Raw genomic sequence first — 22,998 nt, forward strand, 5'->3', positions numbered from 1 at the left:
GGCCTTGGACATCCCTGCTCTGGTGTGGAGCCTTTGTTATGTAGCATAAACTCTGAAGCTGTAATGCAGTTTAATGATACATGTAAGTTGTAACTTGGCCTTGGACATCCCTGCTCTGTGTGTGGAGCCGTTGTTATGTAGCATAAACTCTGAAGCTGTAATGCATTTTAATGATGCATGTATGTTGGAACTTGGCCTTGGACATCCCTGCTCTGTGTGTGGAGCCGTTGTTATGTAGCATAAACTCTGAAGCTGTAATGCATTTTAATGATGCATGTATGTTGGAACTTGGCCTTGGACATCCCTGCTCTGTATGTGAAGCCGTTGTTATGTAGCATAAACTCTGAAGCTGTAATGCATTTTAATGATGCATGTATGTTGGAACTTGGTCTTGGACATCCCTGCTCTGTATGTGAAGCCTTTGTTATGTAGCATAAACTCTGAAGCTGTAATGCATTTTAATGATGCATGTATGTTGTAACTTGGCCTTGGACATCCCTGCTCTGTATGTGGAGCCAATGACAGTAATCTGTTTGCTGGTGTGTCCGTTTGTGCAGTCTGATGTTTGTTGTCCAGCTCATGTTGGTTTTGTGGTCGGAAGATCTGCCAGGAACCTGCGGATGGTCATGGGTTTTCCCCGGGCTTTGCCCGGTTTCCACCCACCATAATGCTGGCCGCTGTTGCATAAGTGAAATTTCCTTGAGTATGGCGTAAAACCCCAATCAATCAAATAAACAAATGCCTAAATCTAACATTTGTTGACTAAGTACCGGTAGCTTCCACCAAGATGGTGTGCACATCTGTACATCACAGTTTGTTAGTGACTTGCCAAAGGTTGGTGGTTTGGTTGCTGGGAACTTTTCTGTTTCCTTCTCTTTGACCCTGCAGACCATCATTTATCCTAATTCCTCAACCCTTGTCACTCACGAAAAGAACAACTTGCAGTGCAGTCTGTACACATTTTCAATATGATTTTGAAAGCAAAACTATATTGGTCAAATCTCTCAATTTCAGGCCTTCACACAGGTTAAAGTATTATCTGTCTACACGTGTACACAGAACTATGTTGAAATCAACACCTTACAAACATGCGAAAAGGGTGAAGAATTACAAAATCCAAAATCAAATTAAAAATGTGCACACATATAAGCTGCACAGAATGTCGCTCTTTCATACATGCAAAAAGGTTGAGAAATTAGGGTAGTATCAGTGGAGTTTACAATACATTAGCAGTACAATATATGTACATTTAGGTCTGTCAGCAACTTGCGAATGGTCGTGAGTTTCCCCTAGGCTCTGCCCGGTTTCCATCCACCATAGTGCTGGCTGCCATCATATAAGTGAAATATTCTTGAGTACAGCGTAAAACACCAATCAAATAAATAAATAAATAAATATATATATATATACATTTAGAAATTGGGTTACATGCATCGTGTATCAATCAACACATTTTTCTTGACAGTGACTTTTATATGAATCTAAATATTGAGATCATTTATTAAGCAGATCCATTAGTTGTTCCTATACATACATGGACTTGGCCTGTTGTCCAGTGGTTCCAAGTTTGTTAACTATGGATTTACATTTTCAGGCTACTGTCGATAACCAGGGTTGGAGCAAGCATGTTCGTGTTCAGAAAGCTCAGATCCCTGGGGCACGGCAGATAAGCCATCTAGGTAAGTAATTAATATTGTAATTACTGCGACTGCCAGTGGGATTATGATGTTAGCTGGTCTATAGTCAAAAATATGCTCATAATATTTGTATTGTTCTATGAGGCTTTGAAAACTTTGAAATGCCTGTAAATTGAAAGTTAACGTTTCCAGGTCTTGAGAAGCTTTTAGTTGAGCCTGGAAAAATCTTGAAATTAAGAACCAGCTTGGCACATGTACTGTGGGGTGATCTTTGATCAGACTATAGAACTATCATGAGCTAGTTCAATATATAGGATACATGTACATGTACTTAAATCCACCTGAAGAAATGTGTTTCCCTTGGTACGTTTGTCTGCTGTGAATCAGCCCAAACTAGCTGAATCAGCACAGGTCTGACACACTCCCATTGTTACAAAATCAGTACAAGTGTTAAATTTCAATAATTTGTTGCTGTATTAAATGTCGTTAGTGAATTAAATTAGTTTCTCAAAATCCATCCTCAATTCTTTGCAGAAGATAATTTCATGGAGCATCCAAATAGACAGCCAGGTCATCATGTGACCTCTAAAAGTGGGTCAGACAGAAGTCGTGCCCCACTTGACTTACCCAATCGGGACCCAGGGTTTGATAGGAACGCCCAGAGGGCAGCCAGCCCAAAAAGGGTGGATTTCAGTAACCAGTTAGAGCTGAGGAAGATAAACCCTGACGGAACATATACCGACAGCTTTGCTCTAGGGGAAGGAGCCAGTGCTTACAGTGCTTATAATCCCGGTTTGAACTCTGACCCATTGTTGTCACATGACACCCACTCATATAGCCAGTCAACGCTCACAGATTCAAAGGCTTTACGAGAAACAGAAATACGTTTTTTGAACAACCAGCGATACAATCCTCAGACATTTGAGAGCCGTCCTGATGCGTATGACGTTCGATGGAACAAAATCTCCTCCAGACTGACACATGTGGATGTCAATGTCCCAGGTGCCACAAACTATCGCTCCACGGCGCGTCAAGCTCTGAACGGAGCGGCCAGTGTACCAGGAGGCGCTGTAGGCCGTGACAGGGGAGGCCACTCTGACATTCAAAAACATGATGGATACTCATCGACGACCAGTGAAGGCAGCGAAAGTGGGAATGGGAAAGGAATCAAAAAACATCTCAAGGACTTTGATAGAGACACAGGTAAGAAAGGCCTTTCAAATGTACATGTACACAAGAAGTTTTTATACTTGTGCATGTACCTCAGGGTTAGTTTAGGTGGTCTTAACTTTTTATGTCCTAACTGAGTCCCATGTGCAGTACGCACATGCACTTTAATCTGTGGCTTAGATGTAGTTTTGGTGATCGTATGTTTTTATGCCCTAACTGATTCCCATGTGCAGTACGCACATGCACTTTAATCTGTGGCTTAGATGTAGTTTGGGGGCCTTTGTGGCTCAGTCAGTTAGCGCGCTAGCGTGGCGTAATGACCCAAAAGCCTCTCACCAATGCAGTCGATGTGAGTTCAAGTCCAGCTCATGCTGGCTTCCTCTCCGGCCGTAAGTGGGAAGGTCTTCCAGCAACCTACGGATGGTCGTGGGTTTCCCCCGGGCTGTGCCCGGTTTCCTCCCATCATAATGCTGGCCGCTGCCGTATAAGTGAAATATTCTTGAGTACGGCGTAAAACACCAATCAAATAAATAAATAAATAAATGGATGTAGTTTTGGTGATCCTAAGTTTTTATGCCCTGAGTCCCCATGTGCAGTACACACAGAAAGACAGAGCTAGAAATATCAACCAGTTTGACCCCTCAACCATGCAATGGCAAATTAAAACCTACATGTGTACGTGTAAGGTATGACCTAGTCATGCTACAGTGGATAACATGACAGTTACATATACATTTACATGTAAGCATGTACATGTAATGTATAGGTGTCTAGTCATTGTCAAAGGATGATGTTGAAAACACCATCCTTGGAACAATACTGGTATTAATCAACCATGTTTAAAACAGTAAAATGGAACTTACAGTACTATTTTTAGTCAACCATTTATATTTAATCCACAAATAATTAACATACATGAATACATGTTTATGTAGGTATTTTATATCTATACATATTGTGAGGGCATTATCCTGTGTCCAGTTTTATGCATATATACTGGTACGTTCGGGCAGATGTAACACATGTATACCTGTCTGTGTGAATTACGATGACATTATATATATATATAAATGACATGACTTCTAACGAAAAAACAAACCCAGTACGTACATGTATCGATATGGAATCATATTAAACTTTTCCTTTGGTGGTAATTTTTTTTTCTTTTGTTTTTGTATATTGGAATTTATTTTAATAACCTATTCTGACATAAATTTTGCAGTTCTTTATTAAGTTCCATTTAAAATCACTCTGACAGGATAAATACACATACAGTACAGTATGTACTCAATGGAATGATATATTTATTTTTCTTGTATGTTGTAGAACTAACTTTATATTATTTGTTTTCCGGAAAAATAAATTGCAAAACATTTCAGGACAGAAGGTTCTGTCCTTTTCATTTTAAGATGTTTAAAACATATTTAAACATTGTATAGCTCCTTGATATTGCAATTGTTAATGAATATTTCTGTTTACCAATAGTCTAGGTAAACTGTATTAAATTTCATCTGAAAAAGTTTATTTTAGATGTAAATAAATGTCACAAAATATTACACATGCTTAGATATGAATTTTTCGAGCTGACTATCATACGAGTATTACTTTCCGAATAAACCTCAAACATTTTCCTAAAGATGAATAAAACACTTACATTTTAGTTCCTACATTTTGTATCATTTAAATTGTAGTGTACCTGTGCCCTACATATATAAATTTACCTGTCAACACGATCAAATATAATTCCATATCTACATACAGGTTGTGAATATACGTTGTGTAAATTCTTTGACTTGTCGATTTTTCTGGATTGAATGTCATTAGATATCTATTGAATGAGATTTTGTTTGTGAACCATCGGTATTGAGCAGGTCAATTGCTTATGTTCTCACCTCACTAAACCAGGGTTTAATTCCTGCCCCTGTGGGTTGGGTGTCCTCAAATTAGGCTCGTATTTTACCAGAGACACTGTCAAGCTGTCAGAAGTTACCCAGGCACTGGGCAAGGTGAGCCAGAGATTCTTGGCCTGTGGCCAGGATCGAGTTTTGACATGTGATTAAGTACATGTACATGACCTGTTTCTGGTGTCCCATGTGAACCCTGGTTCTAACAAGCACACTTCCATGTTACTTACAGATTACATGTGTACACCATACATGTATCAGGCCTAATACATGTACATGTGTATCCCTACATGTACATGTATATCCCTACATGTACATGTATATCCCTACATGTACATGTATATCCCTACATGTACATGGGTGTTTTGGTGTTATTCAGCACATGTAACCTATTCTGCACAAGTACATGTACAATGTATGTACATTTGTACCTATACAATGCATAAAAATGTAGATGCACATGAAAATTATCGAGTATGCAGGGATAGAAAGTAGGAGTAAAGCCTGCAAGACAATCCCTAAAATTTACCAAACATTTTTACAACTCACAGCTCAGTTGGTTAGCGCGCTAGCGCAGCGTAATAACCCAGGAGTCTCTCACCAATGCGGTCGCTGTGAGTTCAAGTCCAGCTCATGCTGACTTCCTCTCCAGCCGTAAGTGGGAAGATCTGTCAGCAACCTGTGGATGGTCGTGGGTTTCCCCCGGGCTATGCCCGGTTTCCTCTTATCATAATGCTGACTGCCGTCTTATAAGTGAAATATTCTTGAGTATGCGTAAAACACCAATCAAATAAATAAATACAACTCACAGAACAAAATTTCTTCCCACTGAACTGTTGGCCGATGCACTGTGTACTTAGTTTTAAAAAGAATCTGTTTTAATTACTGACCAGGGGGGGTATTTGTGGTCACTGTAATGTTCGCACACTATGCAATAGATCACTTTGAATCATCCTTAAATTATTGCCGCGTAGCTGACATTGTTGTTGGATTAGCTTCATTGCTTGGGTCGGTCCATTAGTCAATTGCTTGGAAAACCCGAATTTAAGTAGCCTGGTCATTTTGAGTGGTCAATGTTTTTCATTTCGTTTCCACTGACTACCATATTCCTAGAGTTTCACTCCTTTCCCCATGAACTTCACGTCATGATATGTGCCTTGCATCTCGTTCCTCAGGGAAAATCCACAGGTACAGAGTAATCTGTTTTCGTAACAAGCACATCTAAAGTCTCGTAAGGGAAGCCTGGTACATTTTATAGAGACGCTATTTTCTGATGAAGCGATAATTTTATTCAATTCATATATATTCAACCGAACACTTGTCTGTGCTGCATATAAATGTGGACAGACAAGACAATTTTTTTGCCGGGCATGTCCAACAAGTCACTGGTAATTTTGAACCCTGGTATAGCAAATAAAAGAACAATCCCACACCGTATATATCAAATATATATATCGGGCGGGCATAAAAAAATGGGCCCTACTTTGACACTCAGTATCTCCAAAACCTATTTATGTCAGCTTGCAAAAATTTATACACTCAAAAGCAGTTATGTTCTTAGTATACAGACCAGATTTCAGTTTCATCCTTTAAGATTTCTGTTCATGGGACCAATATCAAAATAGAGTCAAAAACACATGTTCCGGACATTTCAAAATGATGTTCTACCTTGTTTTACTTGAAAGGGGATCAGTTCCTTGTGTGCCACAGAGAAACTGTCTTGATTCGGCAAAACTTGTGCCTATCTGGCAGAAGGGTTTCTCTGACACTAGAGCCAGACAATTTTTCCAGACGACAACTGATTGACGTGTGTCTCACAGGTGCAGCGTGCGCTGTACTCATGACACCCGACAGGTGATGCGATGTGGGTCACCGGAACGTGCGTTTTTGAGGCTATGTTTTCATTTTAACCCTGTGTACAGACTGCTAAAACTATGACCTTGAAAATTATGAAGCTTGCATCTTTGAAAAGGTTGAAGATTACGGTACATGTGTATATGCGCTGTAATTCTTCATCCTTTTCGCATGTTTGGAAGGTGTTTTTTTCCAGCATATGCTGGATTCATTATTCTGTGTAGACTCCTATAATTATGTGTTTTTGTGAAGCCCTGTAATTTGCCAGTCCAGCTAATGTAGTTTTATCTATAAAGTCAAATTAAAAATGTGAATAAATTGCACTGAAGTTGCTCTTTCTCAGTGTAAAGGAACTAGGGTTGTTGAGGAACTAGTGTCCTAACATATGAGAACATCAAGTGCGGGTAACAACACAGGCCTCATTGATCTGAGGGTCAAGTCACACATAAGACTTTAAAAGAGGAAGTTGCAGCTTCTTCACTTGGTGTTCAAAATCTGATAGTGCAACGACTGATTGGCCCGTATCAGTATAATGGCTGGCGCGGGGTGGCTTTCTTGCCTTCAGTAAGGCGTCTCAGTGAAGCAGCACTAGATAAAAGAGCGGTGGAAATCCGTCCTGCAACAAGGAGGCACATTACATGCATTGAAAGGATTCCTTTGTCGTCATATGACTGAAAAATTGTTAAGTACGACATTAAATCCCAAGCACTCACTCACTCATTGATCTGATCCTCAAAGTGTACACAGTTTTACACTCCACCCGAGTCCATTAAGCCGTCTTTAACAGGTTTAATAGCTCGGTGCTGAGATAAAAGGTTTGTATGTTAAAGTAAGATTTGTTTAAGCAGCTTCTAATAGCCAATGTGTGCGTGTCTTGTTAATGGTTTCTCTTCAGGTGCCAAATAAGTCACTCTATGTTCATCCATTGTACTTTTCCTGTGTTGACACACAACCTTTCATAAGCTTAATACATACTCAAACATAAATGCACACCTTCACTTGAAAATCTGCAGGATCTTGGCAATTTATCTATGCACATGACCCATAGACACAAAAGAGATTGTGCGTGGGAGGTCTTTCACCAACCTTCAGATGGTCATAGGTTTCCCGTGGGCTCGACCCGGTTCCCTCCCAACATAATGCTGGCTGCCATTGTATAAGTGAAATATTGCTGAGTATGGCGTATTGAAAACACCAGTCAAATAAATAAATAAATATAAAAATCGTGTGCCCGAGTTATGTAAGGAAAGCAAAACCAGTGACAAATTCCCCTGGGGGTACACGTATATGTAAAGGTGAAATGAACCTTTTGACTGTTAATCCTTTCCAACCAAGTCCAACCAAGAAAGTATGCATTTAACATTTAAGATAGACGCAGTCAAAAATTGCTTTGTATACCTGTAAATGTAAGAACAAAATCTATAAAATCCCGTAAAAATGAAAATAGATTTTAAAATTCCAACAGAGTTTTTTCCATGTTAAATACATTTCCAAACAAACCTCAGGAGACCTTTGTAAGATCATTGATCAAAATCATGCAAAATGTGTAACATTAACTAACATTGTCATTGGTAATATATCTGATCATTTATGGTTTCGAGCTCAAGTTTTGCATGTAAAGCACACTATAAATGTATTGAGGCGGATGTTCCATTGTGGATATACTCTGTGGGTGTATCAGTCACGGTAAATCAGAAAATTCACAACCTGCAATGTACATACTCTAATTCCTCAACCTTTTCATATTTGAAACAGCAAATTGGGCAAGTTATGAATCTCTTTAATTTGATTTAGGAGACAAAACTGTACTGTTTGGATTGACAAATTTCAGGGCTTCATGAAAAGTATAATTTCATCAGTATACACAGTAATGCCCTCAGAATTTGCTTGAATAAACACCTTGTAAACATGCGAAAAGGTTGAAGAATTACGGTAGTGTCCAGTTGATTAGAATCAGTGCTAAAGGATAAAATTGGCCAATCAGATAAATAAATAAATAAATAATATATGCAGTACATGTATGACTCAAAAAGTACTGCATATATTATTTATTTATTTATTTATTTGATTGGCCAATTTTATGCCTTACTCAAGAATATTTCACTTATGCGACAGTGGCCAGCTTTATGGTGGGAGGAAACCGGGCAGAGCCAGGGGGAAACTCGTCCGCAGGTGGCTGCATATATTAAGCTCAGGATTTGCATACATGTACACGTACATGTATAGAACTTTAACATGAGGGAGCTGTTCCATTGTAGATTTATGCCCTGCATTTGTGTTAATTTCTATAAATTGCAAATGTCATGACCTTCACAATTTTATTAAAAGGTTTACTTGTATTACATGTACATAATGCATAGAGCTGAAAATTTAGCTGTGTTTCATACATGTACATGTACCTTGTGAGCTCGTTGATGATGTTGACCCGTAACCTTGTTACCAAATTTATGTTTGCTGTCTGATTTTAATGCAGATACATGTGTGTCCGATAAAACTGTTACAAATATTCTCATTGTGATTTTACTGATTATTGCTCATTAATTTCTTTAACAATGCTTTATCATTAATGCTGTTTATATTCCAGCCATTATGGATGTAGTTTTGTCTCTAAAATCAGTCATGTGGCATATATATCAATAATGATAAATGTGGATGCATGGTGTCCCCACTCACACTCCTTGGTATATGACTGAAAATATTGCTAGTTGATGTTTACATGTTGATTCCTTGGATTGAAACTGGTAAGATCATCTCTGTGTTTACATATATGCATGTTATGTGGGACGTGGAGGTTCCTTTGCCTAAGCAACTTTGACTGTACAGTTTTTTTAAAAATTGCAGAACTTGCTTGAACAAATATTGTATAACATAGAACAGATAGCTTTTACCACTTTCTCCAAAGGGATTTTTTTTTTTTTTGGAAATTGTCAGGCAACTAATTGTATTTTCAAGCTTGCAAATTTTCGCAACATGTATTACATTAAACTGTTACTACACATACAGTTTTTTAAAAAAGAAAATTGGTGTGTGTTGATGCTGTGATAAATAGACATGAGAACCTGCAACTGACATGGCTTTGCATGTTTTGATAGTATACACTGTTACATGTACCTGGTAAGGGCCTAGATTCACTCACTGACAGTAACTCTATACTCTATGTGTTCATTGTCTGTCCTAAGGTTAACTTGGCATTCTTCCTAATGACAGGTGCACTGGCCAAATTGAAGGAGAAGATAAGACAGCAACGTCTGGCTACAGCTGCAGCATCGGCTAAAGGGGAGAAAGGTGGGTTTATACCAATGCATGAGACCACTTTGGTGGAGTAATGATTAGAGCATCTGCCTCGAAGTCGGGAGACGTTCGATTAAAGTACCGTTTCAAAAGTCTTTGGTCGGGTCATACCAAAGACTTTTAAACAGTACTTGTTGCTGCATGGTGTGGCGCTCAGCAGTGAGAGGTTAGTCTAACTTTAGAGCAAGGAAACAGGACTGGTTGGCCCGGTGTCAGTATATAATGTGACTGGGTGGGGTGTCATGTCTGGTGTCTTCTGCATGATGCTTGAGTGGCCTCAGCTTTGTGGTGTCATGGACTATCTCAGCCACAAGAAAACACAATGCATGTACACACACTTGATGACTCCTCGTCACCATATGATTGAAAAAATTATTAAGTGTTGTTGTCATATTTACACTTGCCTTGAACTGTAAGTGTAAAAGCTACATGCGAGAACATAAATCAAATGTACATGTACCTGTTAGCATGGCGTGGGCAGGCAGTTTTACCGGTGAAGCCTAAATATGTTTCTCATGTACACATGTATTTCTTTCTAAACTCAGTGGACCTACCATTCATGAAGGGATCTGTCCTAGGTCACTTTGATGTGGAACATATGCATGTGGAACATACACTGTAGATGTTCTTGTGGCCTGTAACAATAGTCAAAGTTCACCAAGGAGGGTTTATGTTTAATTTGATGGTGTTTTTTTTTTGTCTGCCTGTTGGTTGTTCATGCGCCCATCTGTCAACAATGTAATTTGTAGAAAAAGCAATGTAGGGATTGGGCTGAAAGTTTGTGCACGTGTTGACCTTAAGCTCAGAGAACCGATGAACTTTTCCTAACTGTCAATCAAGAACACACAATTGTTGCAAATAGATCAACAGGATGTCCCATACATTGATTACAAAGGTTCAGTCTTTCTGTGATGTCACAATTGATTTCACCGGGAATGGAATGAAAGTAACGTCACAAAAAGGGGTGGTGAGACATCGGATGTGATGGATTCATCCATTAATCCATAACTGTAACAGTGGCTCATTTGGTTAGTGCGCCCGGAGGCCTCTCAACAATGCGGTCGCTGTGAGTTCAAATCCAGCTCCTGCTGGCTTCCTCTCCAGCCGTACGTGGGAAGGTCTGCCAGCAACCTGTATTGCTGGCCGCCGTCGTATAAGTGAAATATTCTTGAGTACGGCGTGAAACACCAATGAAATAAATGAACAAATAGCTGTAACAGTGTGGTGGTGGTGACCTGGACGAGGATCTGGAATAAGAATTATTACTAAACCTCTTTCTTCGCCAAACTCCAGATGGAGCATGAATTTATATTTATTCATGTATTTATATTTATTCATGTATTTATATTTATTCATGTATTTATGTCTACAACATGTAATTGTGTCTAAACTTTAGTTTGCACTATCACGACTGTGGAGAATTTCTTCTGTACTTTAACAACCAGTTGTAAGTGTTAAAAATGTATCTTTTTAGTTTATGATTGGGTTCATTTAATTTACCCAATAAGTTTGCATTTCACCCTTTCTCTTGGACAGATCCAGTAGCAAGGGAAGATAACCCACTAGAGGCTGAACCTCCACCACAGATAGGGGGAGTTGGCAGTGTGAATGACATCACTCATCGTCTCCATGGTAACAGTGATCCAGTGGAGGCTCTGGGTGCAATGCCGGTTTGGGAGAATGACCGTGTTTCTGCTGCCGTGGTGCGGAAAGTGGCTGCTGGTCCACCTCCACCTGTTTATAAGGGTAAGGGAGCAAACTCTGGTTTGATTAAAATTATTATATGTAGTATTAAGAATTCAATAAAAACAATATACTTTATGAATGACTAATTGGCCTGGTGTCAGTATAATGTGAATTGGTGGGGTGTCGTGTCTGGTGTCTTCAGCATGATGCTTCATTGGTATTAACACACACACCTATGGCTCTTTGTCATATCACTGAAAAAAGTACCATGTTAAAGCCAAAGTATACATAAATGTACATACATAACATTCATGGACACCACCATTATGTTTCACTCATATTCACAATTGTTCTGGCGGTTTAATTGGTTTAATTCTTAACAAGGTGTTATTTAAATCTTTTTTGCAGGGGGTCAGGTCACGGGTGAGTGGTTAAAATGCAGTCTTTTATTAATCACAAGGTCACAGTCCTGGCTTTGGACAGGAAATGCATGGATTTTTGTTCATTGGGCCCCGTTTTTTCATGGGGCCCCGTTGTTCATGGGCCTTGGTGATCCATCGATGACACTGGTGGACAATTCACTTTGTGCTTTCTGATATTTGTTTAACTTGAAGACCACAAGTTATCTTCTACCAATGTGGTGTACATTAGCCCCGAAAGATTTCTTATACTGGCCTAGCGTCATTGGAGTCTCCACTCTAACAGTGTTAATTTCTTACTCAGTGAGATCAAGGCTGATTTTCGGATCAGTCCCGTGCAAATAAAAGACATCAACCTAATTAAAGACCTGCTTTCAGCACCCACTGCATGCCATCATATGTGCCTAGTTGCTTTACAATAGATTCATTATAGCCATGAAAGCTTCCATGGCACACTCTCCTCGGCCAGTGCCGCCAGCTTCCCATAGCTCCACTATGAAGCTAGACATGCGATTATCTGCTCAAGATGGCATCAGTGGCCAGAGAGTGGAGGTGAATGTGGAAAGCAGGTCTTTAATTAGGTTGGTGTCTTTTATTAGGTTGGTGTCTTTTATTAGGTTGGTGTCTTTTATTAGGTTGGTGTCTTTTATTTGCATGAGACTTACTCGATAACATAGAAGGTTGGCCCTTTAAATTTGTTGAGTATGAAATTAACACTGTTAACGTCTGGACTTCAACAATGCTAGGCCAGTATAAGAAAAGGAGTTGGAATCTTTCGGGACTTTCTGTATGTCACATGTGGGATAGTTCACCAGTATATTAGGCTTTCCAAATATTGGTAGTAGGTGGTTTACTTGGGGCATTCCACTTCTCTACACCGTATGTAAACTGACCAAAAACTGACAAAATGAAAACTTTTTAGTATGCCATTATTCAAAACAATAGTCTGAGAAGTATGAAGTATTTATAATTGAATTTTAATATTGTCATTTGTTCAGGTTTTAATGAAGCAGAATCATGGTACAAATTGGTGAAGAGATTGGAAGGATCACGAAAACCCAACCGGAAGAAACCACAAATACACATCCAGGAGAAACGCAAGGATGAAAACGGTGAGATTAGAATGTTTCATCTCAGGTTTATTTGTAAGTAATTTTAACACTGTAATTTAGTATTTAAATGGACACAGAATTGATTCTGATTGGCTGATGAGAGAGATGCATTGCCAGCACTGAATTTTAGGTTTGATACATTTATTCAAGCGTGACCAAGGCTGCAGGAGTTAACTCAGGAAACCCTTTCTCAACTGTCAAGCAATCAGCGTTGATTCTGTATCCCTTTAAGGCATTAATTTCACATTCCTTAATATAGTAAACCATTTTTAACCCAAATTAGCCAAAGTGTGCCCAAATCTGAAAGCTCTTATTTGGCCCTCATATGATTTATTTATTTATTTATTTGATTGGTGTTTTACGCCGTACTCAAGAATATTTCACTTATACGACGGCGGCCAGTATTATGGTGGGCCCTCATATGTATTGCAGAATATTTAATACTGTTGTAAATGTATTATAGAACGCTAGTGTTGTGCATGTAAGTGTACTGTACAGGGTTTTCATTTAGAATTGGAAAAGGGGGTCTGAGCTCAAAAGTAGGCCGCTGAATTAAAAGTAGTTATGTCACAATTACTGTTGATTTAAATTGTAAGAATATTAAAAAGTACACGGCTACATTAGCATATGGGGGCCTTGGTGGCTCAGTTGGTTAGCGCGCTAGCGCAGCGTAATGACCCAGGAGTCTCTCACCAATGCAGTCGCTGTGAGTTCAAGTCCAGCTCATGCTGGCTTCCTCTCCGGCCGTATGTGGGAAGGTCTGCCAGCAACCTATAGAAGGTTGTGGGTTTCCCCGCGGGCTCTGCCCGGTTTCCACCCACCATAATGCTGGCTGCCGTCGTATGAGTGAAATATTCTTGAGTACGGCGTAAAACACCAATCAAATAAATAAATAAATAAATAAATACATTAGCAAATGTATTGCGGAAGGCCAGTCTTGTATATATGTATATATATATACAATTATGTATTGCAGATGAATTTCGCGAACCCAAGCATCCAGACAAACCACGGAGACGAGTAGTAGCTCACAGAGACAAGCCTTCCAAACCCAAGCCTAGAGGTATCTGGAGAAAATTGCAACACTAAAAACACAGTGCACATGTAAAATCATCAATTTGTGTGTAAAATTTAGCCCAAGAAAGTGAATTTTTAAAGGCTAAAACATGTAATAAGGTATCACATTTGGTGCTGAAATATACATTTCCCCTGCAGGATGCACCCTTCCTTCCAAACAAATCTAAAAGCACTTTTACATGCAGTGTGCAAGTTAGCCATGGGCTAAAATTTGAGGTCATTTGTGGTAAGCAAAAACATCAAACTTCACATCTACATGTAACCCCCAAAAGAAGAGAGCCTTCTCGCTAGCTAGTAGAGGTGATTTATTTATTTTTGGGTTTACAGAATCGGTAAAATGTTAGCTTGATGAAGTGTGCAAGGATTCCAGCATAAGAATATCAAGGAAGTCTAAAAAAGTTGGTTTGTCCAAAATTCAGAATTCGACAGAAAAACATGTTCGCTGTGAAAAGTTAGAAGTGCTGGTTTCAATGTACATACATTGTAAATACTCAAATGTAACACTGTTTTTATGTTTATTTCTTTATTTGATTGGTCATACGCCATGCTCAAGAAAATTTCACTTATACTGTGGTGGCCAGAATTATGGTGGGAGGAAACCCGGCAGAACCCGGGGGAAACCCACGAACATCTGTAGGTTGCTGGTAGACCTTGCCACGTTTTGTAACCATGTATTATGGGAAGTGTCACCACAGAGTATCCAATGAGTGTGGAAAGAAAAGTAGGGTCAGGGATTGCAATTTGTTAACAGTCATTCCTCAACCCTTTCGCAGAGGGAAGAATAGTTTTCAGTGTAATTTATGAAGCTTTTACAAAAGTGTAAATGTTTTAACTCTACATGGCCTACACAGCTTTGCCCTCAGAATATGCTTGAATATAGAAGGTCTTGCAAATAGGCCTGTGGGAGCCTCTGTGGCCGAGGTGGCTAACAGAGGTGTTTTAAAGCGGAGTCAAGAGGCAGAGCCCGGGGTAAACACTATGACCATTTGTAGGCGGTTGGCAGACTTTCCCACACATAAGGGAAAGCCAGCATAAGCTGGACTTGAACACACGGCAACCGCATTGGTGAGAGACTCCCTGAGTCATTGCTCCCTCTACTGGCAAGCTAACCACCTTGGAAATGGTGGTGCTCCCTTTTTAAGTCAATGACTAGGGAAGGATGGGTGCCAAAAAATGTGATCAACCAACGATCAACAAATCAACAGATAGAGCAAGTTCTATGCTTATAGCAGCTAAAACGAAAAAAGTTCATCAGTTAGATTGGCCAGTTGAAGAAGGTTTTGAAGGAGGTTTTTCGTTGCCATTCTGATAAATCTTCAGATGCTTAATTCCAGCCTGATTTGGAGTATATTTCGATCAAGCCTAGAATGCATGGGATTAATTTCGTTGTTTGTAATTTAATACAACTTATTCTTACGTATGTCTCAAGAAAAGAAATTGTCTTTGGCAGATGTGATAACAACCAGTTCGTGGAGATCTGGGCAGCAAGTTATTCTCCAGACTCTGGGACCTCGCAAATCTTCACGGCCCAGCAAATCTGCGGGAGCGAAATCCTCTTCTGACACAGGTACAGTACAAGTCACATCACTTCAAAATATTTTTTTGAGTCAGATTTGCCTCTGAAAATTTTGGTAATTTGGGGATCTACGACAGATAACACAATTACATGAATTAAAGATATTTTGTTACTAGTATTTGTCGTACTGTTCGTATGGCAAATTATGGCATAAAAGATTTTGGGAGCATTCTCTTGTAGCCTGTATTTTATAGCTCTGTTCTCCGACTCATAAGTTTTCTTTGCCAGCAGATGTGGAAACAAAGGTTAATGAGAAGGAGACAAACTCACAACGACCTGAAACACTAGGGGGCGCTGAACAGCGGAAGGACGATGTCTCTAAGATTCTGTCTGAGGAGGCCAGGAAGGTTCTGACTGACCTACACATAGGTCAGGAGGGTAAGAGAACCCCCTTGGGCACTCTTTGTGGTAAAGAGGAAAGAAATGTGCGATATTGTATTAAGTAGTGTCCAGGCACCTGTTCCTTCTACATGTTATGGAATACATTTCACAAAATTGATGTGGATGATCTTAATTTTTTCAGGCTCTCAAATAGCGAAGATATGAAGTTCAGTTTAAGTTAATAAGACACATTTTCAGAGCACATGCCTTAGCAGTTTTTGAACTCACCACAGTCATGCCGCTTGAACATGGCTGACCTAGAGGTCATGACCTTTGTCAGTCTCTGCCGAATATAAATGCTCCCAGATATAAGGTAAAGAGTTGGGGGATAATCTCCCATGAGTGACGTTATGTTAGCTGCATCGATAACATGACTTGAGACAACCAGCAGTAGAGTAGAATCTGAAAAATGCGTTTTTTGTGACTTTGTGTGAATGTCATAACTCAGTTTTTGATAGGCCACACGAAGGACAAGTTACTTAATTTGTGGGAATAATGGGTTCATGCAGATATACTTGTAAGCTTGGAAAGTTTGCCGTAAAGCCAACTCCATTGTGGTGCTTCTGTAATTTTCGCAAATTTATTACTTGAATGAGAATTACTCCACTCCACAACTTTAAAGTGAGTGTGGAGACTGCTGTGGCCGAGGGGGTAATTAGCATCCCAGCATGATGCAAAAACCCAGGAACCTCCTACCAATGAGGTTGCTGTGAGTTCAAGTCCAGCTCATGTTGGCTTCCTCTCTGGCCATACATGGGAAGGTCTGCCAGCAGCCTGTGGATGGTTGTGGGTTTCCCCCAAGCTCTGCCCGGTTTCCTCCCACCATAATGCTGGTTGTCATGGTATAAGTGAAATATTCTTGAGTACAGCGTAAAAAAACATCTATTCAAAGAAATGAATAAAACAATAAATGAAGGGAGTGTATTGTGTGAGTATATGCTGTGAGGAATACTTTGTAACGAGTTACATCCACGAGTATGAAATTTATGTACAAGTAATTGTGTATTTGTTGTCAGATGGCGGTATAATGCACGGGGCAAAGAAGGATGGGGAATCGGACAAGCCCAAGAAACCTGCTGTCAAGAGGAAAGCTCCTAAACCTCAAGGTTTGTGTTTGAGTTGTGCAGAATTTAGTTAATATTGAGATACAAATATTAATACAATTAGTAAACAAGAGGTAAAGGCATCTCATTGCAGATTCAAATGTTTACATTGAATTTCACTCCTCGTGAATGGATCTTTGTCCAAGTGGGGAATTTTATTCATTTGATCACAGCACAAAAATTGACATGATTGATAGCTAGTGTAAACGGTGAAGTTTGACACCTGTGAGATAAATAAATTAAGATTAAAACGTTTATTTCCTTGTAGTAATTACTTTTGTGTATTATCTAACTGAATCAGAAGCAGAGAAACAACAGCCGGCAACAAAGTCACGACATTACGATGCAGATGCCGTGCGCCAGTACATCGCTAAGCAGAAAGAGGAGCGACTGCGGCGCAAACGAGAGGAGCAAGAGACACGTGCGCGCATGGAGGCCGAGCGCCGCAAACAGTTGGAGGAGCTCAGCAAGAAGACTAAACCTTCTGCGAACCAACGCAAGCCGATGAGACCGGCAACTAGCAAGTCAAAGCAGTCCAGCGAGCCCGTGGCAAAGACAGTTGCATGGGAGGAAGGAAGCACTAAAGCTATGCTTGTGGAGGACAAAATAAAGCGACTGGTAAAAAGCTTTTTCCTGCACAGTGTTAAATCGTGATCAATTTAAATCAAAGATTAAGATTTTCCGGGCTAGATCCAGTGTGGATTTTTGTTTTATTAGCAGTATTCAGTTTCTGCTGAAATTTTGCAAGGGCTACGGGATTTTGCGAGTTGGAGAAAAGACTTAATCCAGCCTGGCTTGAGAGCACCCTAAGTTATAAAGAGATAGTTGGAAGACATATCATGTGTCTTGTGTCAGTGGAGTAGCAGATGCATTTTGACATGTGTGCTGGAATGTGCTGATAGATAAGGGTCAAAATATATAATCAAACGGCACAACTTTTATGAAAATCCAAGGTATATTCCAGCAGTCTTTTATGCCTTCTCCCAAAATTCAAGATACCAGCAGATGTTGAATACCTTTTAAGCCATTTTGGCGAGTAGCTGGTGTTCTGTCAGTTGCCATTCTGGTGAGTAAAGTGAGCAAGATGAAGATGAAATTATTGCCATCGATAGTATCTGCTGTATAATGAGTTTAATAACCACTCTCAACATGTTAAAATGGATCAGGCATATTTAACATAATGAGAAAAGAAAAAAACTGTGGCCTTGGGACTTGGCCCCTAAACAGTTTCAGGCTAATTTTCTTATTTTACCCTGTGCACTTACTATAGTAGTGCCGGATCAGTCAAAGAAATATGTGTACGAATTTAATATATCAGGGTTGTTTTTTTTTCAAGTATAAGTAAGACATGAAAAATAAAATTGTGAATCTTGATTTGTTTGCGTCACTAAATTTGCGAGCTTCATAAAACTCTGTTTTAAAGTATTTACCACACCGCATAGATTTCTCATAATGTTTGGTCACAAGAAATATATGTAAATAATCGTCAAATTATTTTTGATGATCATAGTTAGGGAGCGAATCTGACAAGGAGAACAAAGATGTGTTGGAACTAAGTGACAGCAGCTCTACCCTCACCAACGACGACTCGGTGGGAGACTCCACCCCTGTGGCTACCCCACGGGGAGAACAGCTGGACAGGTGAGAGGAGAATCTTAGTGGCATGTTCTTGTCCCGTGCTCATATTTGCTAATTAAGTTACTTACAGCACCATCGTTACAAAAGATTCAGTTTCAAGAGTTTTCCCCGGACCATTGAACAGAAGTTCAGGACAATTCCTCAAAGTTGGTTTTGACTTAAGTCAAAATTTGAAGTATACTTTAATAGCTTATTTTGGGGCCATAAAAATTCAAATGTTGGCAACTTCATCAATGTGATTTTCATATAGATGGGTCAAAATTTCGATTTTCAGTACCAATAACTAAGCACTTTGGTGGAATTTTTTATTTTCACTGTAATTCTTCAAGCTTTTCGCACATTTGCAAGGTATTTATTCAGGCATATTCTGAAGGCATTATTCAGTGTTGACTGATAAAATTATACTTTCTGGAATACTTTCATGAAAATGTCCATAAATTGCACTGAAATTTGCTTTTTCAACCTTTTTGCGAAAAGGTTGAGATACTATTAAGTGGCTTTGTGGAAGCAACTCTTTGTCTTTCAAACTCCACTTCTTCCCGTTAAAATCACCAGTTCTCTTTCCAGTAAAAAATTTATGAGACTGTTTCACAAAACTACAACTGTCTAAAGCTTATCCAGTTGACCGTAGCTGGCTGATGATAATTGTTAAATTGGCATCAAAATGTTTATACATTAAATTACTATGTATAAATAACACAAGATGATATCTACAACAACACTGCATGCGTTGTGGTGATTTGCGAGCTTTAAAAATTCTTCCATTTGCTGATAAAAGCCGACTTATTCCTATTTTTTTCCAATCAGTGAATAAACTTTCAAAAATGGATTCATTTTAAAGTCATCATCTTTGGACAAAGATGTCAAAGGATTATGGACTATTTTAGCAAAATACTAGTCATTACCCAGACACATCTATTTTCTTTGTGAAGCTAGAAGGCTAAACAAAAATGGCTAGTTGGCTGACTGAATTAGCTTTCTAAGGTCAGCCCTTAGACTTTTTCTAAAACAGGCCCTGAAACTCCTGTTTCCTGCTGCCAAAGCCCAGTTTTTCAGTGTGTCATTAAGACCAGTCAAAATGGTACACACGGACATAAAGTGAGAACAAAGGTTTAATTATTTATTTATTTATTTATTTGATTGGTGTTTTACGCCGTACTCAAGAATATTTCACTAATATGACGATGGTCAGTATTATGGTGGGTGGAAACCGGGCAGAGCCCGGGGGAAACCCATGACCATTCGCAGGTTGCTGACGGACCTTCCCACGTACGGCCGGAGAGGAAGCCAGCATGAGCTGGACTTGAACTTACAACGACCGCATTGGTGAGAGGCTCCTGGGCCATTATGCTGCGCTAATGCGCTAACCAACTGAGCCATGGATGCCCCCTCTTTCACCTAGATAATTTTAATCTATGTCTTCCGTCAATATGATGTACCTATCTGTACATCATAAATGGGAAAATCCTCAATAATTTAGCGGACGTTAATGTATTACAGCTGACGTTAATGTATTACAGCTGACGCTCCAGCTTTGTCCACCTATAAAACTGAGCATCATTGTACAAGTGCAAACTTCTTGAGTACTGTACTAAACAATTATCAAGTAAATTGACAAATAAATAAATCCCTTGTTCTCCTGATATAGAGGCTCATTGCTTCGCAGGTTGCTGCTAGACTTTCCCACGTACGGCCGGAGACAGAACAAAGATAGTGAGACATGTATCATGTTGTTAAAATAAAGCTTGCCAAATTAGAAGTTAATACATATGCAATCTTGTCATAGGAGTTTTTTTCTTTTCATTGTTTAGTGTTGGCTGTGGGTAACATATGTGTGTATTACTTTACTTGACGTGTCTTGTAAAAAAACGTTCAACATGAATTAGTATTTGCATGGATCAGAATTGACAAAAAGTAAAACGGCTCTTTTCCTTAGAATTTATGTTGTCTGATTTATTTGTGTTTACCACTTTCAGAGGGAAGGACAGTAGGCCAGGTTACAGTTTTGTTCCAGGGGAGGTAGAGACTCAGATTGGCAGAGCAGGGCTCTATTCCACCCACTCTCATGACTCCCTTAGGCAGAGAGGTAAGCAGATTTATGATTTTATTCTGCATCAGACAAAAATACTTCGCTTTTCAGTGGACGACAGTGGTCATGTGGGGTAAGATATATTCTCAAACCCTGCAGACGATGTCAAATGTGTCTGCTGAGTAGGTTATCACCCTTTGTTGGGTTGTAAATACAATGGTCACATCGCTGAAGCAGTTCATTAGCAGGATAAATTGTTTGCATGGTTACTCAGTGATGGGATACGCAAATATATGGTGTCAGTGTCTCTCATAAATAGGTCTACTTACAAGACCAGTCAGATAAACAGTTCTACTTACAAGACCAGTCAGATAAACAGTTGTACTTACAAGACCAGTCAGATAAAGAGTTCTCCTTACAAGACCAGTCAGATAAAGAGTTCTGCTAACAAGACCCGTCAGATAAACGGTTCTACTTCCAAGACCCGTCAGATTAACAGGTCTACTTACAAGACCCTTCAGAAAAGCAGTTCTACTTACAACACCTGTCAGATAAACAGTTCTACTTACAAGACCCATCAGATAAACAGTTCTGTTTACAAGACTGATCAGATAAACAGTTTCTACTAACAAGACTCGTCAGATAAACAGTTGTACTTACAAGACCTTTCAGAAAGCAGTTCTACTTACAACACCTATCAAATAAACAGTTCTACTTACAAGACCCATCAGATAAACAGTTCTGTTTACAAGACTCATCAGATAAACAGTTTCTACTAACAAGACTCGTCAGATAAACAGTTCTACTTACAAGACTCATCAGATTAACAGTTTTTTTACAAGACCAGTCAGACAAACAGTTCTTTTTACAAGACCCGTCAGATAAATGCATGTATATTTTGCTGAGTCCTTGTTGGTACATTTTGTGTGTATCAGAGTGAATAAATACATATCGTCGTAATGTTTACTGATATCTCGCCTGTTTTGTTATCAGGCCCAGGTGTGGGAACTACTGAACCTCGGGGTGGCCTCCCCTTGACCTCGTCCGCTCCTCCCTCAGGTAATGAATTGCTGACTTCTTATGTCATTATGAAGAGTATTTGATAGACCGGCATTATTCATGTTACAGACAAGCTGTGAGAAAGTGTGCTGTTCAGGTCCAGCTTATGTTGGCTTTGTCCCTGGTTATACATGTACGTGTGAAGGTCTGAGATATTCATGAGTTTTGTGTAAAACTCCAATCAAATAAATAAATAAATAAATCAAAAAGTGTGTGAAGTGTTAAGCACAACTTTCAACTTCATAATAATATCAATCTTTCTGTAATGTATGATTGTTAGGCTGAAAACTAGATTTCATGACTTTGATTTATTTATTTATCTATTTGATTGGTGTTTTACACCCTACTCAAGAATATTTCACTTATATGATGGCGGCCAGCGTCATGACTTTGCTAGACATGCTTGTGAATCTGGTTGAGTACATTTCAAGTCTGTCTGTTTCGTTTCATTTATCAGATGTCTCAGTGTTGTTTATAAACTGTTTATCTAATTATAAAAGATACATGTATAGGCTAATAATAACTTCCTCATTTGTATAGAATGTCCTCTGTATTTGTGTATATGAGCAAATAAGCTATAATTTAGCTCATCCAGAAGTTTTACATTTTGACTGATTATATTGATTTTACTGGAAGAGATATCTTACTGGGATTGGGGGGGAAAAAATTTCACACCAAAAGTAATATTTTCTTCTAAAAACATGGCCCTTATTTTCCTCTTAACGGGATTTTAAGACTGCGGAATCTGATTTGAAATTATTGTATTTATTTGTCTCTTTTATGGATTTATATTAGTCACATGGAACATTATATTTAATTTATTTATTTCATTTATTTGATTGGTGTTTTACCCCGTACTCAAGAATATTTCACTTATACAACGGCAGCCAGCATTATGGTGGGTGGAAACCAGGCAGAGCCCGGGGGAAACCCACGACCATCCGCAGGTTGTTGACAGACCTTCTCACTTATGGCCGGAGAGGAAGCCAGCATGAGCTGGACTTGAACTCACAGCGACTGCATTGTTGAGAGACTCTTGGGTCATTACGCTGCGCTAGCGCG

At 39.2% G+C, this 22,998-nt stretch overlaps 1 protein-coding gene across 1 annotated transcript in view; it reads left to right on the forward strand.

Annotated features, from left to right (window-relative positions):
* LOC135480868 (centrosome-associated protein 350-like) overlaps nucleotides 1-22,998 on the forward strand; it is an 82,266-nt gene that overhangs the window by 18,251 nt on the left and 41,017 nt on the right. The window contains exons 4-16 of the mRNA XM_064760797.1: nucleotides 1,595-1,679; nucleotides 2,172-2,840; nucleotides 9,773-9,850; nucleotides 11,393-11,602; nucleotides 12,960-13,073; nucleotides 14,050-14,136; nucleotides 15,601-15,717; nucleotides 15,958-16,104; nucleotides 17,124-17,213; nucleotides 17,512-17,828; nucleotides 18,721-18,851; nucleotides 20,825-20,934; nucleotides 21,871-21,936. Coding sequence (XP_064616867.1) covers nucleotides 1,595-1,679; nucleotides 2,172-2,840; nucleotides 9,773-9,850; nucleotides 11,393-11,602; nucleotides 12,960-13,073; nucleotides 14,050-14,136; nucleotides 15,601-15,717; nucleotides 15,958-16,104; nucleotides 17,124-17,213; nucleotides 17,512-17,828; nucleotides 18,721-18,851; nucleotides 20,825-20,934; nucleotides 21,871-21,936 — 2,221 coding nt within the window. The remainder of the gene's footprint in view (nucleotides 1-1,594; nucleotides 1,680-2,171; nucleotides 2,841-9,772; nucleotides 9,851-11,392; nucleotides 11,603-12,959; nucleotides 13,074-14,049; nucleotides 14,137-15,600; nucleotides 15,718-15,957; nucleotides 16,105-17,123; nucleotides 17,214-17,511; nucleotides 17,829-18,720; nucleotides 18,852-20,824; nucleotides 20,935-21,870; nucleotides 21,937-22,998) is intronic.

The sequence above is a fragment of the Liolophura sinensis genome, chromosome 13 (assembly GCF_032854445.1).
Source record: "Liolophura sinensis isolate JHLJ2023 chromosome 13, CUHK_Ljap_v2, whole genome shotgun sequence".
In the NCBI taxonomy this organism is placed as follows: Eukaryota; Metazoa; Mollusca; class Polyplacophora; order Chitonida; family Chitonidae; genus Liolophura; species Liolophura sinensis.